This window comes from Parus major, chromosome 9 (genome assembly GCF_001522545.3).
Source record: "Parus major isolate Abel chromosome 9, Parus_major1.1, whole genome shotgun sequence".
NCBI classification, from domain to species: Eukaryota; Metazoa; Chordata; class Aves; order Passeriformes; family Paridae; genus Parus; species Parus major.
The window spans coordinates 1,227,519-1,241,063 of record NC_031778.1 but is presented as its reverse complement, the minus strand read 5'-3'; the positions used below and the strand labels follow the sequence as shown (position 1 = coordinate 1,241,063).

The window sequence follows — 13,545 nt, the reverse complement described above, 5'->3', positions numbered from 1 at the left end:
GACAGGGTACAAATCCCCAAACACACAGAGGAGTCTGTGCCAGGGCATGGCCTGTGGAACAGGGGCAGTAAATCCCTCTCTGTCCCTTGCAGCAAACAGAGTTTCAGATCTATTCTGAGTACTGCAACAACCACCCCAACGCGTGCATGGAGCTGTCGCGCCTCACCAAGGTGAACAAGTACGTTTACTTCTTCGAGGCCTGCCGGCTGCTGCAGAAGATGATCGACATCTCCCTGGATGGCTTCCTGCTCACCCCCGTGCAGAAAATCTGCAAATACCCCCTGCAGCTGGCTGAGCTGCTCAAGTACACCAACCCCCAGCACAGGTAGGCCAGTGAGGGGGGAGGGAAGGAGCCAGGCTGCTCTCCTGGAAATGGGCTCCTGCTGAATCTTGCTTGGAGAGCAGTGGCTAACTGCAGCCAACACCACAATTCTTACAGGTTACCTTGTAGAAACCAGGAAAAACGGTACATTTATGTCAAGTACATGATTTTCCACTACACTGAGCTTTCCTGTCACAGACTGGGTTAAAAGGTCCACTTCATAATGGCCCTTTTCTATTTTATTTGGCTCAGTATCTGCCATACCAGCACACACGTACTTTGGAGCTACGTGTTTCTGGTGGTGGTGTTGAGAACTTTGCCTCCAAAAGCATTGGTTGAATTTATCCCAAAGTGTCCATACAGCTACACTTCCCCAGTGGGAAGTTGTGCCCTGCAGCAGTCCAGCCATGCATGCTTGGTGCCCCCCTCAGCTCCAGAGCCTCCAAATCCATCACTCGCTTTCAGGGTGAAGGCACTGCCTTGGCTCAAATAACTGTCGCTTAATTAAATATCTGAAAACATGAAAAATCTGTATGAAAATGTTGATAGTGCTCCTTTGTGGTTTGACTCAATTTCACCTTCCTAATTGCAGCCCTGGTACTTCCCAGAACGGTTTTAAGCACGTCTTGTTAAATCTCTAAGCGCGTTGTCTGGAGCTGACCTCGGAGCAGAAAGCTCCTTAAGGGAAGTGCACAGATGTTTTGAGAGTTGCCTTAGAGCCAAGTTGTGCAGCTCAGCTACTTCCCAGCCCCTCTGAACTCAGCAGAACTAGCTGGTGGCCACAGATGGTGTGTGGGGGAGGGCAGATGAGCCTCTGTCCTTACCCTGCCAGATAAACCATCAGCTCCTGTTTGAAACAAGCCAGTTACTGTTGAACTGCTTCACCTCTGCACCACAGCCCTGTCCCTGCCTGGGAACAGCAGCATTCTGAACACGTTCTATTATGTTGCAAAAAGAAAATGAGAACCTAGAGGTTCTTCCAGCAATTCGTATTTACACCCCTGTAGCTAAATTTGATTACTTTCACCCTTCCCCAGAGGTGGCCTAGATTTGTTACCAGACCATAATCTGTGCCTCAAAACCAGCGAGTGTCTGAGAAGCTGCCACGGGAGCAGGAGTCTGATTGCAGCACAGAACAGCTGGGACAGACTGCAGGTGGAATTCCTGGTTCCATCCCCAGCTCTGTGCCAGGCTGCTCTCCTCTGGAGTGCAGGTACAAAACCCACGTGCCATTCTGCCAAACCTAATGCTCTGCCCCTCCCCAGGGATTTCAAGGATGTGGAGGCTGCCTTAAACGCCATGAAGAACGTGGCTCGGCTCATCAACGAGAGGAAGCGGCGGCTGGAGAACATCGACAAAATCGCTCAGTGGCAGAACTCCATAGAGGACTGGGAGGTGAGAGACTCCCCTGCCCCAGGAATCCCATGTAGTTCCTCTTCTGCCCTTCCAGCAGCTTCTCTCTACAGTGACATCTCACTGTCCAGCCCCACCTCAGCTCTCTGCCCATCTTTGTGGAGAGTCTTTAATTTTTATTTGAAAAGTTATGATCTTTTACTACAATGGAGCAGGTCTGGCATATAACCTGCCTTGACCAGCTGCCTTTGCATGTTCCCTGGCATTTTTGCTTCCCTGTTTTTCCTTGCAGAATGAAATCAGCATGTAGGTTAGTGAAATTCTATTCTTTTTCTCTTGCTCCCCATTTTATCTTGAGTGACTTCAAACTTTCAAGATGAGCAGAATTACATCTTAATTCTTAATAAGCCAGGTTATTATTGCAGAAAGGCAACTGGCATAGTGACAGAGGAAACCTAGGTTCCCTGTAGACTCATTAAAAGATTTTGCCAGATAGAAGAAATAAAATATTCCTAAATCCTAGACTTAATAAACACACACAGTCTCCCTGCCCAAGAATGTCAAGCTAAATTCTTAGCTCCCTGCTTATATTCCTCCTTTATGTGTGGGATGGAGCTGCTTTCCTGAGCAAACTCCCTGGAAAAAGTTATTAAAAAAATTAACACACTATTGTTCTAATCAAATTCAGTTCCCATTCTCTGATGTGCCAAGGACTGTCCTCCAGCACAGTGGGTCTCTCTCATTCCCAGATGAGTTCTGGCAGCAGGAATTCAGGCTCCCACTTTCAGAAGAGGCTGAGACCAACCTGTTCTTTGTGCTGTTCTCAGGGAGAAGATGTCCTAGTCAGAAGCTCAGAACTCATCTATTCTGGGGAATTAGCCAAGATCTCCCACCCTCAAGCCAAGAGCCAACAGAGGATGTTCTTCCTCTTTGATCACCAGCTTGTCTGCTGCAAAAAGGTAACCCATAAATGCTGGCTACTGCTGTGCTGATGGATTTAAGTGAGCTCCTTCTCCACCCCTTTGTTTCCATAACTCTTCCTGGTTTCATGTGCTCCAGGCATTGAGCCTTCTCTCTGTGCATTCTCTGCAGTCTTTTCTCTGCTGTCCTGGAGTGTTCTGTGCACCTGAGCACAGCAATCAGCTACTGGCCCAATTCTCACAGCACAAGAGAAAAGCACTGCACTGCTTCTGGGGTTAGTGTGGGGTTATTCTGTACAACTCAGTTAATGAGTACTGTCACACAAGTTATTTTAACTACCTTGTTTTTCATCTGAACTTCCACCTCAGTGTTGCATTCAGAAAAAACTGCAGGTCTGATGAACAGCTGTGGGCCTTGGCAGTCAGTAAGGCCATGCTAACAGCACATGGAAGTCTGGAAGTACAGCTCATGCTGGTTTTCATCAGCTGAGGAATAAAAGAAATCTTCCCTCTTGGAGCCAATGAGTGGTACCTTCCTCTGGCATTTCAGAACTGAATGTGCCAATTATTTTTTGCATATACACCACAGCATGGAGGTAGCTCCAGGTAACTTAGGCATGAAAATCGCTGCTCTCAAAGTTACTTTTGGTTGTCAACAAAAAAATCAAGAGTTAATTAGCATTATTGTTGCTTTTTAACTGGAACTGAAGGATTGGAATAGTGTTTTCTGTCAGAGGCTTAAAGAGGATTTGGGATCATGTGTAATACCGGAGCTTCATGCAGCAGACAGGCCCCAACACAAACACCAGCCTGTCCTGACCCCACTGCCACAAGAAGCCACATGGTCCCCAACAGTGCCCAGAGCAGCTCAGCACTCTGCAGTTCCACAGACTCAAATCCAGAATTCATTTCTTTTACAGGACTGCAGTGAAACCAGGAAGGGTAAATGCTCCATCATCCCATGAAACAGCAACATCTGTTGTGATCTCTCTTGCAGGACCTTCTGCGCAGGGACATCTTGTATTACAAGAGTCGGATCAACGTGGATGATATGGAAATCCTGGATGTAGAAGATGGGAAAGACAAGGACTTCAATATCAGTGTGAAAAATGCATTTAAACTGTACTGCAGAGACACTGAGGAAGTCCATTTATTCTGTGCAAAAAAGCCTGAGCAGAAACAGCGCTGGCTGAAGGCATTTGAGAATGAGAGGAGGCAGGTGCAGCTTGACCAGGAGACAGGTATGGAAAGAGCAGTGCTGAGAGACTGGGTTTTTTAAAATTATTGGTTTTGCTTTTTCATCTTTTTTTTACCCATCAGCTAATGCCTGAGGAGTGAAAGGGTGGGGAAGCCAATCCATGCTCCAGGGCAGCTCTGGGCTGCTAAATTACACATTGTGAATGAATCTGTGCAATTAAAGAACTGCAAACCACCATAAACCATCTCTGCAGTTTGTCCTCAGGGAGGCTGATGTGTCTTCAGGAGTTCAAGCAGGGCTGACAAAAGAGTCAGTACATTACATGTAGGGTCCAGAACAGATAGAACAGGTTCAGTCAAGGGTTCTCACTGTGTTGTGTTGTTTTGTCCAAATCCTTCTTAATTCAGCCTGGTGTGATCTGAAAGATTTCAGCCACCACTGGCCTGGACTGGCTTCTCTTCCCAGTGCAGCATGGGCTGAGGGGCCTGCAGCAAACCCTGCATGGGGGGGTTGTGCAGCACAGCTGTGCCCCCCCAGCCTTGGCAGTAATTGTGGCCTCACACCTCAGGCATTTGCCTACCCTGTCTTCTCCTGAGCTACCAAATGATGAGCTGCTGCTGACAGAAATCTGCTTTATCTTCCAGGTTTTTCCATCACAGAGGTGCAGAAAAAGCAGGCAATGTTGAATGCCAGCAAGCAGCACCATGCTGGGAAGCCCAAGGGTGAGTCACACCTGAGGAGCACTGTGGGAATGGGGGGTGGCTCTGTATTTACTACAAGGGAGAGGTTTCCATGAAGTGGCATTAACAAACTCTTAAGAAGGCCAGATGGTGACAATTTGCACTACAATTCCTGGTAGATTCAGATGGCTGAGTCAGGAGAGTATTCCTAACTCCAGGAGAGCCACTTTGCAAAAATCAGCACTCTGCCAAAACCCAGCAGCTTCTGCTCCAAGGCCAGTGCACAGCCTCTCCCAGCAGAATGGCATTCCCTTCGGGAAAAGGCAAGTTTTGTAGTAGTCCCCATGGTGCACAGAGGGCCACAGAGGTCACTGCAGCAGGGGCTGTTCCTGCTGGGCAGCTGTGCCTGTGGAACGTGCTCTGAAACCTGCACCTTGGGCAGAGAGCCAGGGGCAGGCACCATGCTCGAGCACTGCTCTTCGTTCAGCCTGTCAGAGACAGGGATAATTAGCAGAGAGTGAATTAGGAGAGTGAAGTTAAGCAAAATAAAGGTTCCTGTGCTCACAGCACAGTTGGCTGATGCCACCTTCCTCTTCTCTTGTTCTTCCTTGTTCAGAGGAAGAGGTGTTGCTTGGTTTCCTCTGTACCCACAGAGGCAACCACTTCCTCTTGCTGGAACCAGCCAGCATTTAAAGCCCAGCCACATCTCCTGAAAGAAAGCTTGGCTAAATGTCAAAAAGGGTCAGAAATAAGATTTGGCTGCAAACAGGGGGAAGTTTGGAAGGAGGCCAGACCACGCTAACAGAGCAAAGCCCTTAGAGGAGACTGCATAGAGCAGCTTTGCCCACCACGCAGGCACTGAGCATTCCTGCTCAGAAATCCAGCCCAGGAGGTTGTAACAGGCACAGCAGCTGCTTCTCCCAGCACAGCCAAAAGCACCAGTGAGCTTTGTCACCAGTCCCCAGCCACAGCTCTCTAGTTCTGCTGTCATGCTGGTAGAACACCTGACAGTTGTGCAGCACATTTCTGGGCCTTCCACATGAGCTCTAATCTTAAAAGACACTGCTGAAAGTGAGGATAAATTAAAGGAAGGGTAGCACTAAGACAAACCCAATTCACAGCCCTGCAGTTTTAGTGGGCACTGGGGGAGGCGGTAGAGCAGGGAGAAGGAGCTGTGTTCAACTAACATGCTTCCCATCTCCTCCTCCTCCTCCTCCCAGCTGTCACCAGGCCCTACTACGACTTCCTGATGCGGCAGAAGCACCCCACGCTGCCCACCACGCTCCCTCAGCAGCAGGTCTTCATGCTGGCAGAGCCCAAGCGCAAGCCCTCGAACTTCTGGCAGAACATCAGCAGGCTGACACCCTTCCGGAAATAGGGGCAGCCCCTATTTGTGCCTGAAGCCCTTCTGAGAAAGCACTTTATCCGTCAGCCCCGGCAGGTGGAGCCCAGGTTCATCCAAGCCTGTGTTTACAGAGGATGGCACGTGTGCTCCTGCCTTCCCTATTTATTTTGCAGCCCGACTGAGGCGCTGGCTCCGAGGTGAGCGCTCGCACGGCCGCGGGCAGCGGTGCCGCAGTGCCCGGCCGCAGAGCTCCAGCAGCGGGCACAGGGAGCTGCACAGGCTGCAGCCCCAGGGATTGTGCTGGCAGCCGGACTTGGACTCGCTCCTTCCCGCTGTGCCCACCGCTGCTGCCTGGCAGCTGTCACAGGGGATGGACCTGGCCACTGCCGTGCTCAGAACAGCTCCGAGTCCGTGACGAGGAGGGATGAGCCCTTCTGCTCTGCCCACCCCCGATCCTGCATTTCTCAGAGCTATGATCCTCCTCCACCTGTCCAGCTAACAACTCAGCAGCCTCTGCAGGCACCCAGAGCACAGTGAGCACTGCACTGTGACCTCCTCCCTCCCTTTAGTCCAGCACCACTGCTGAACGGTGTCCTACATTAAACTGTGCCAACCTGCAGCATGAGTCAAGTCGAAGAATCTCTCTAGTGGGTTTGAGTTACATAAGTTAGAGAAAAATGTGCCTAATTAATACCATACTCAATTCTTTAGATCCTTGTCTCTACATCATTCTGCCATATTTCCTGGCCAATGAAAATGCTCATTGTTTGTAATGTGTTTATTTATGGTAAAAATCAGAACTGTGTATTTTGTAAGTCTGTAATTGTTCTTGTCAGATGTTGTTAACTTGATGCCTGTTTTGTCTGTTTAATTTTTCTTTTCTGTTTTTTTTTTTTAAAGAAAGGTCAATATTTGCAAACCTAGCTCCCAGAAGTCAGAGTCTGCTGTTCAACTCTGCAACGTCATTGTTATGCAAACTCCCACAGACCCTCAAATTCAAGGAGTGTTACTGACACTTTTAAAAATGGAAAACCACTTTATAAAGGCCTAAATTTGGCATAAAGAGCCTCACTTTGAGTACCCAAGTTTCAAATGGTGGCCAAAAAGAATGAATTTAAACCTTGGTTAGCAAAAAGAAAGATTTGCCTTACCATAGTGAGAGTTAGAAGCCATACTGACTGAATTCCCTAGAGTAGGAGACATCCTGTGAGAGTGGAAGGAAGACACCAGCTCATTCCAACTCAAGTGTGAGTGAGCACTAACTGTCTGCAGAGCTCAGAAATCCAGTGTTTGTTGATGCTGTAGCTGACCAAAGTCTGGTCATCCAGGGATATCTGAATTCAGTAGCATGTACAAAGTCCTTCTTGCACTATATTTTCCCCCCAGACCAGGGGCAACATTTAATTTCATAAAGAAACTTGTAAAAGTGACTCTCGGCCTGTGTTTGTCTCCAGCCCGTCTATCTGTGTGAAACTGTTTCTTTTCAAAGTCCCTGTGAGGATTGTGCTCTTGCAGCTCCACAAAGGGCTGCTCAGCCAGAGCAGGGACCTCAGAGCAGCCATCCCATGGAGGGACAGTGGGGCCACAGGGACCTGACCAGAGGGGTCTCTCTGCTCTGGGGAGGACACTGGGTCAATGCTGGGGGATGGAGGGGCAAAAGGAAAAGAAATAAACAATCACTCTCTAAGAAGCCACTGAGATCAGGCAGCAGTATTACACAACATACACACACAGACACCAAGACACAGGCATGGGCACACTGAAGGACACCCAGAGACACTCGTGGCCCAGCAGATACAGAGGCACTGCCAGGTGTGTACAGACACCCACTGGGGGAGATGGTGACCAAGAGACCCTGACACACAGACACACACACAGCTATGTCAGACAGCTGCAGCCAGCACCACTCAATAACAGAAGGCAATTGTCATTTCTGTGTCTACCCTAAGTGTCTGCACCCTCCTTTCCTTATCCATGGCATGTTTATTTTGATTGGCCAGGAAGAAAACCTGTTAGTACTAAAATTAACAATTTTCTGAGCTTATCATCAGCTTTGTAGCAAGTGGAGGGGGGTGGAGGGGCAGAGGACAATCCCATCCCCAACACAGATACAGGATCACGTCCCTCACCCCCACACTGAGCATGACCAGCTGTGACAATGCATTAGGATGTTCACAGTCTTGTCCAGCTCCTATCTGGGGACACTCAAGGATGGAGATTCTCCTAAAACCTCTTTACATCCCTGCTTAAAACCACTCTGTCCCTAATGTGAAGGAAGTGCTGCCATCTATTCAAAGCTCCCCTTGCTGCAAGGTCTGATCTGGTTTTATGCAGAATGTTGATTAATATACTCAGCTTTACATCTACAAGGAAGTCACTCTGGTAGAAATCCTCACCTCTTCTCCCAGGGTAAATGAGGTGACAGTGGCACAGGATCCTGGAGTGCAGTGGCTGTCAAGTGCAACAGCCCTGCCCCTGCCTTTCCTCCCCTGCTGAAACACACACCAGAATTGGCTATTATTACTTACCTGTGCAGCAATACTCTGAACAGCAAATAAGCAGTGAGTAGTTAAAATAATCACATCACTTATCAGCTCTTCCAGAACAGTCTTCATCTCTGAGCAGTGCGCACAAAGGATTTCCAGAGACGCTTTTTTTACAGAAATTTCTGAAGTGCCAAACCAGATTCTCTGGCCAGACAGCATCCCAGTCAATGGACAGTTAATTACTTCTGGAAGAATTCTAGTCTCGACTATCAGTACTCTTTCTAAAAAGTGTCCTCAGTTGCAATTCTAGTCTTGCATGCTGCATTTGGCGCTAGGATCCAATCCCCCATGCAAGACTGAGATCAGGTAAAAAAGCCAATCATACAAAGTGGTGGAGTTACAGCAACAACACAGAAACAGGTAAGGCTCAAACCCATAAACCCATTGTGCTCAACACAGCCACCCCACAGACTGCTCTGAAGAGGATTTCATCACAAAATACCATCCTTTGTTTAATACCCAGCACCACTTCCCGATTCTCACCATAACCCTCAGTGTTTCCTGAACAAACTGTCACAGATGCTGTGCCACCTCCTCAGGTTTTAAGTGATTAGACACTTGAAAGTCATCTCATCCCCCAAGCTGCTCATTAAATGGCAAAGTGTACCTGTGTGTGAGATGGCAACAGATGAACCAAGCCCAGATTTCCCTCCTGCTCCCTTGACATCTGGATTTGGGCTGGAGTGACTCCCATTGTTCTGCCAATGGACAGTACCTGGGTGAACACGTGTGCATCCCAGACTGGGGATGTGCACAGTGTCCAAAGGCAGCAGCTAAACCTGTGAGAATGGGGTTTCTGGCTGGTCAGGTACAGCCTCTGACAAAGCTCTCTGAGCTAAATGGACAAGACCATTGTCCATAAGAAGTGTCCATTTGCAACATGAAGAATCAGATGTGAGACCATCAGCATCCCTTTTTCTGGAGCTGAACCTTCACAACAGGAGCCAGAAATGCAGATTTGCATACAAAATAAACTGAAGCTCCTGATGTGAGTGAACACCACCAATCCTTCTGAATTTTAGGGCAGAACCAGCTGAACTGCTCAGATAAACAGTTCTGCATTGAGTTACATAAAGGAGACAAAGGGATTGGAGTCAGGGGTGGTTTGGGGTTTTTTGTTTAGGGGTGTTGGCTCTATCTGTTCCTGTCCTTCTGCAGGTATCCACTTAGGAAGCTTCTTGTAAAAGCAGCCATGTGTCTTAATGACCTAAAACTGCCCAGACTTCATTTGGTCAAATAAAACAGAAGTATGTAAAGCTTGTGAATCAAAAACATGAGTTCCTTCAGTTACCAGCTAAAGTGAAGAGAACCAGTGGCTGCTAAATAATGTAGTTTCTGCTCTGACCAAAAAAAAAAAAAAAAGCTCTATTTTGAACTATTAGTTTAGAATATCTGTTTCAGACATTGTGGGTGCAATACACTGTTCAAGTTCTAATAGCATTAAAACCAGCACAAACTGTCTTTGTGCTAACTCAAGGTAAAAACTAGGTCAGTTCCCATGGAGAGAAGAGCTCCCCCAAAGCAGTCTTTAATATCTTTCCTGTTTTGTCCATTCCCTGAAGGACAGTGGGGTGCCAGCTGGGGAGGAACCCCATCTGTGTCCTGCAGAGTCCTTGGCCTCACCGAGTGCATGGCAGGAGACTCCCACAGTGCAGGACACTGCTCTGCAAAGCCAGCACAGCACTGTCATCCAGGAGCCAACCATGTACCAACCATGTGCACCTGGGTGTCCAACAGCTTCCCAAAAACACCTGGAAACCAGGTCTCTGTCACCAGCAGGGATAACTCAGAATCGAGGCACCTGCAAGCAACAAAAGAATCTCCACTTCAAACTGAGAATGCTTCATTTCTTGGGATGCCAGAATGACAGAAGTTAGCTTTTTTTAAATTAAAAGGCCTTTCACCTGATGTGTCAAAATATCAGGCTTGCTCCTCCAAATTTACTGTAGTGGGAGCACATCTTCATGTAACAGCATCATTCAAGAGGTCTGTGGCAAGATTGGTATGCAACTATCAGTCTTTGAACAAGTACTGCACCCCTCAGACCCTGGAGCTGTCAGCACCTGGCAGGTGGGACAGCATCCAGCAAGGGCTGATTGCTTCTTTATTGTTGTGACTTCAATTGTTTTAATTCTCCTGTCAAGTTTCACCTTTTACCTGCCCATGAGGGTTATGGGCATTCCAAAGCCCATCTGGACAGTGAATATGATAGAACAGTAACTCCTAAAGCTTTAAGGAGGGGACTGCTCGCACCTCATTCAAGTGCTGGAGCCTCAGCTCGTGCCTGCTGCTACTCACATTCTCTGCCAAAGTGGGCAGCACTCTCCACTGCTGCAGACATCAGCAGTACCACCCTGGTACAACCTGAATTACCAACTAGAATGTCCTGTACCAGCCTGCCAGCAGAAACTCCCTGTCCCAGAGCTCCCAGCCTAAGCAAAGCTGTAGGGTCAGGTCTTCAGGTAGGTAATGGGTTAAAGAATAAGAATCTTGATAGTGGATAAAAATTAACTGAAAAAAAATGGAAGTGTTTTCAGCTGATTTTAACCCCCTGAAGACACAGTGGTGCTCTTTTAGCTGGATATTGTGGGGAGGGAATCAACCTTCCAGGCTGCAGGCAGCAGTGTGACCTGGCACCAGACAGAAATGCCTCCTGCAGGCCCTGCCAGTGCTATGCAAGCAGGGGACCAGAGCTCCAGGCAGCAGAGTGGAGTCACCTCCTTTCCACTCACAGCCACAGCTGCAGGCTCTGCACAAGCCAAAGGGTGCTCCTTGCCAGCCACACAGCAATCTCAGCTTGTCCTGCCTTGCCATTCAAACCTCACACCTTATTTCTCCTGTGTCTCACACATTTCCTTAACAAGCTACATGACTAAGATCCCATGGCTTTGGCAGTGCTGGCACTTCTAGGAAAAATGCAGGCTGCTTGTTCTTTTTGCTTAACACTCCTGACATCTTTCCCCCTGCAACTACAGCCTTCCTCTCTGCACGTCCTGAACTTCTCCTCTGCACAAGTTTGCCACCAAAGCAGCTCCCTGTTTCACAGTCTGTGCAAATGAAATACCTGTGGTACTTACCCAGAGCTGTGTACCTTCGTGTGTGACTGCCTACATTTAGAGTTGTGAGATGGGAAATAAACAAGTTATCAACTTTAAGTCTTGTATAATTCTGTAATCCTCTCATAAAGCATTAACTACTGACTTTGCAGCAGCAATGTAACAGCATTCTTCCTTCTATCCTTCCACACCTACTTCTTTCCCTTTTCTCCTAAGCAGCACCCACCCATTACCCAGGCTTGATAATAATTTGTGGCTTTTTCCTTCAACCTCCAGTAACCTGAAATAATATACTTGCTATCTAAATCACACCATCAAGAAAAACCTTATCCCCAAATACAGCCACGTGTTCACTGAAGCAGAAGGAACTGCATTTGAGCTCAGCTGGGAACTTCACACAATTACAATTCTTACAAGGCTGGCAAAAGCAAAACTTGGGGAAGGTGTGCTCCCCTTCCTTTTCTGAAGCCTCAATTTGTCCACATATTTTTCCTTTCTTGCCCAGAGAAGAAAAAGTTATTGTAAAGCACTACAAAGGAGATTACTACAGCCCAAAAATGAAGGCCCAGCTGTGGTAATTCGAGCTGACAGCTGAGCTGCTCGGTGTCAAGTTCTTTCTGTCACATTTATGTTGGAAGGATCTCTTAGCCCACCAAGGACTACAACTGGGGGTTCCTTGTACCCATGAGGCTCAACAGTCTCCCCTTTATGTCTGCAATTCTCCCTGTGACACAACCCAACTTCTCACAGTGGCCAAAGACTTCTGGCTGCTGTTTCAAATAAATTTTAAAAAACTGAAGTCACCACATAGCCTCCATCATGGATGATTAAGCCAGGCTAGCTAATATAGCCTGATGGATACTGAAATAAAATCCTGGAGTGCACTTAGCCTCCTACACACAAGTCAGACATTTTATCCATGCAATTCAGCAACACTTACACCAAAAAAAAAGTCCCATCTAAATAGAAATGAGTACCTCAGTTCTGACTCCAAGAGAGCTCACCAATGAAGCTATTTCTGTCACCTGACTTTGTTTACAGCAAGCCATGAAGTGTAGAATCCAAAGCAAGATTTTAGAAACAGCAAGTTTTGGTGATGCCCATAATTAGTTACAGGAAAACTTGAAACTCAAAATTTCTTGCCTGATTTCTACCAATCACTAACTAACAGAGCAGATACTTTCCTGGAAGATGCTCTGGCTGTTTCCAGGTGTTCAAAGCTGCCCCTAAATGAGGGAGTTCTTATCAATGCATCTGACCTCCACAGCAATTAATCAACTTCTCAGGGAGGGGAGGGTAACACATTAATTACACTGCCACTGCAAAAATCAATCTGGCCACAGGGAAAAGTCAAACCATTACTGACCCACCAGTCTGGCAGTTCCATGGATACATTTAGAACCACCATGAAAGAAACTCAATCTAGAGACTGAAAGAGTTCAGTACCATGTCCTTACAGGTGCTGAATACAGTACCAGGTCATGTTTCACAGCAACAGGAGAAACAGAAGCTGTTCCCAGAACAGCTACATCAGAATCCTTCTAGCCTGAGCATGATCAGCACCATCCTGAGGAACAGCTTTTCCCTTTATAGCATCCCAGATTTCAGCAACCCACTGGTTGAGGATTATGAATTTTCATTAGCTGCAGTGCTCTCCAAAATAGACTCCCAAACCTATCTACCTGTAACATGAATGTAATGCCAGGATAACTGACCAACAATTAGCTCGAGGTAAAACACACTGAAAAAAAAATCTGTCCATGGTATCCCTTGTGCTCAGCTACAATTTTAGAAGCTCAACTACTTAAAGCTACCTGTAGCAATAATCTTGGCAGTGAAACACTATTCCTGCAGATTGATGCAGTCACGTTGCACCTTCCTCTTCCACATGTGTTGCTTTTTCCAGAGGTTACCAGGTAAGTTATTATTTTTGGAGACCTACAATAAATGAAAATAGCCAGTTAGTTCAAGCAGCTTAGTTGTTCCCCCAGAGCTTTACAACCACCCACACACCAAAGAAATAGGATAATTACCCACACTTCACACCTACTCCACTCTTTTCCTTCTGGGGAACACTCAAGACACAGATTTATAACAGCTTTCTGCTCAGGGCTGTCACCTCTCC

At 47.2% G+C, this 13,545-nt stretch overlaps 1 protein-coding gene and 1 long non-coding RNA gene across 5 annotated transcripts in view; one reads left to right on the top strand and one right to left on the bottom strand.

Annotated features, from left to right (window-relative positions):
- ARHGEF4 (Rho guanine nucleotide exchange factor 4) overlaps positions 1 to 7,248 on the top strand; it is a 209,755-nt gene extending 202,507 nt beyond the window's left edge. For all 4 annotated transcript variants that reach the window (XM_015637472.3, XM_033516791.1, XM_033516792.1 and 1 more), the window contains 6 exons: positions 93 to 325; positions 1,588 to 1,717; positions 2,503 to 2,634; positions 3,593 to 3,836; positions 4,438 to 4,515; positions 5,694 to 7,248. In XM_015637472.3, coding sequence (XP_015492958.2) covers positions 93 to 325; positions 1,588 to 1,717; positions 2,503 to 2,634; positions 3,593 to 3,836; positions 4,438 to 4,515; positions 5,694 to 5,851 — 975 coding nt within the window. In that variant the 3' untranslated portion in view covers positions 5,852 to 7,248. The remainder of the gene's footprint in view (positions 1 to 92; positions 326 to 1,587; positions 1,718 to 2,502; positions 2,635 to 3,592; positions 3,837 to 4,437; positions 4,516 to 5,693) is intronic.
- LOC117244873 lies at positions 3,214 to 13,225 on the bottom strand. Its single transcript, XR_004498757.1, has 2 exons — positions 8,347 to 13,225; positions 3,214 to 3,655 (listed from the first exon to the last, which is right to left on the bottom strand). It is a non-coding gene; the product is annotated as an uncharacterized LOC117244873 (long non-coding RNA).
- Positions 13,226 to 13,545: the final 320 nt, after the last annotated feature.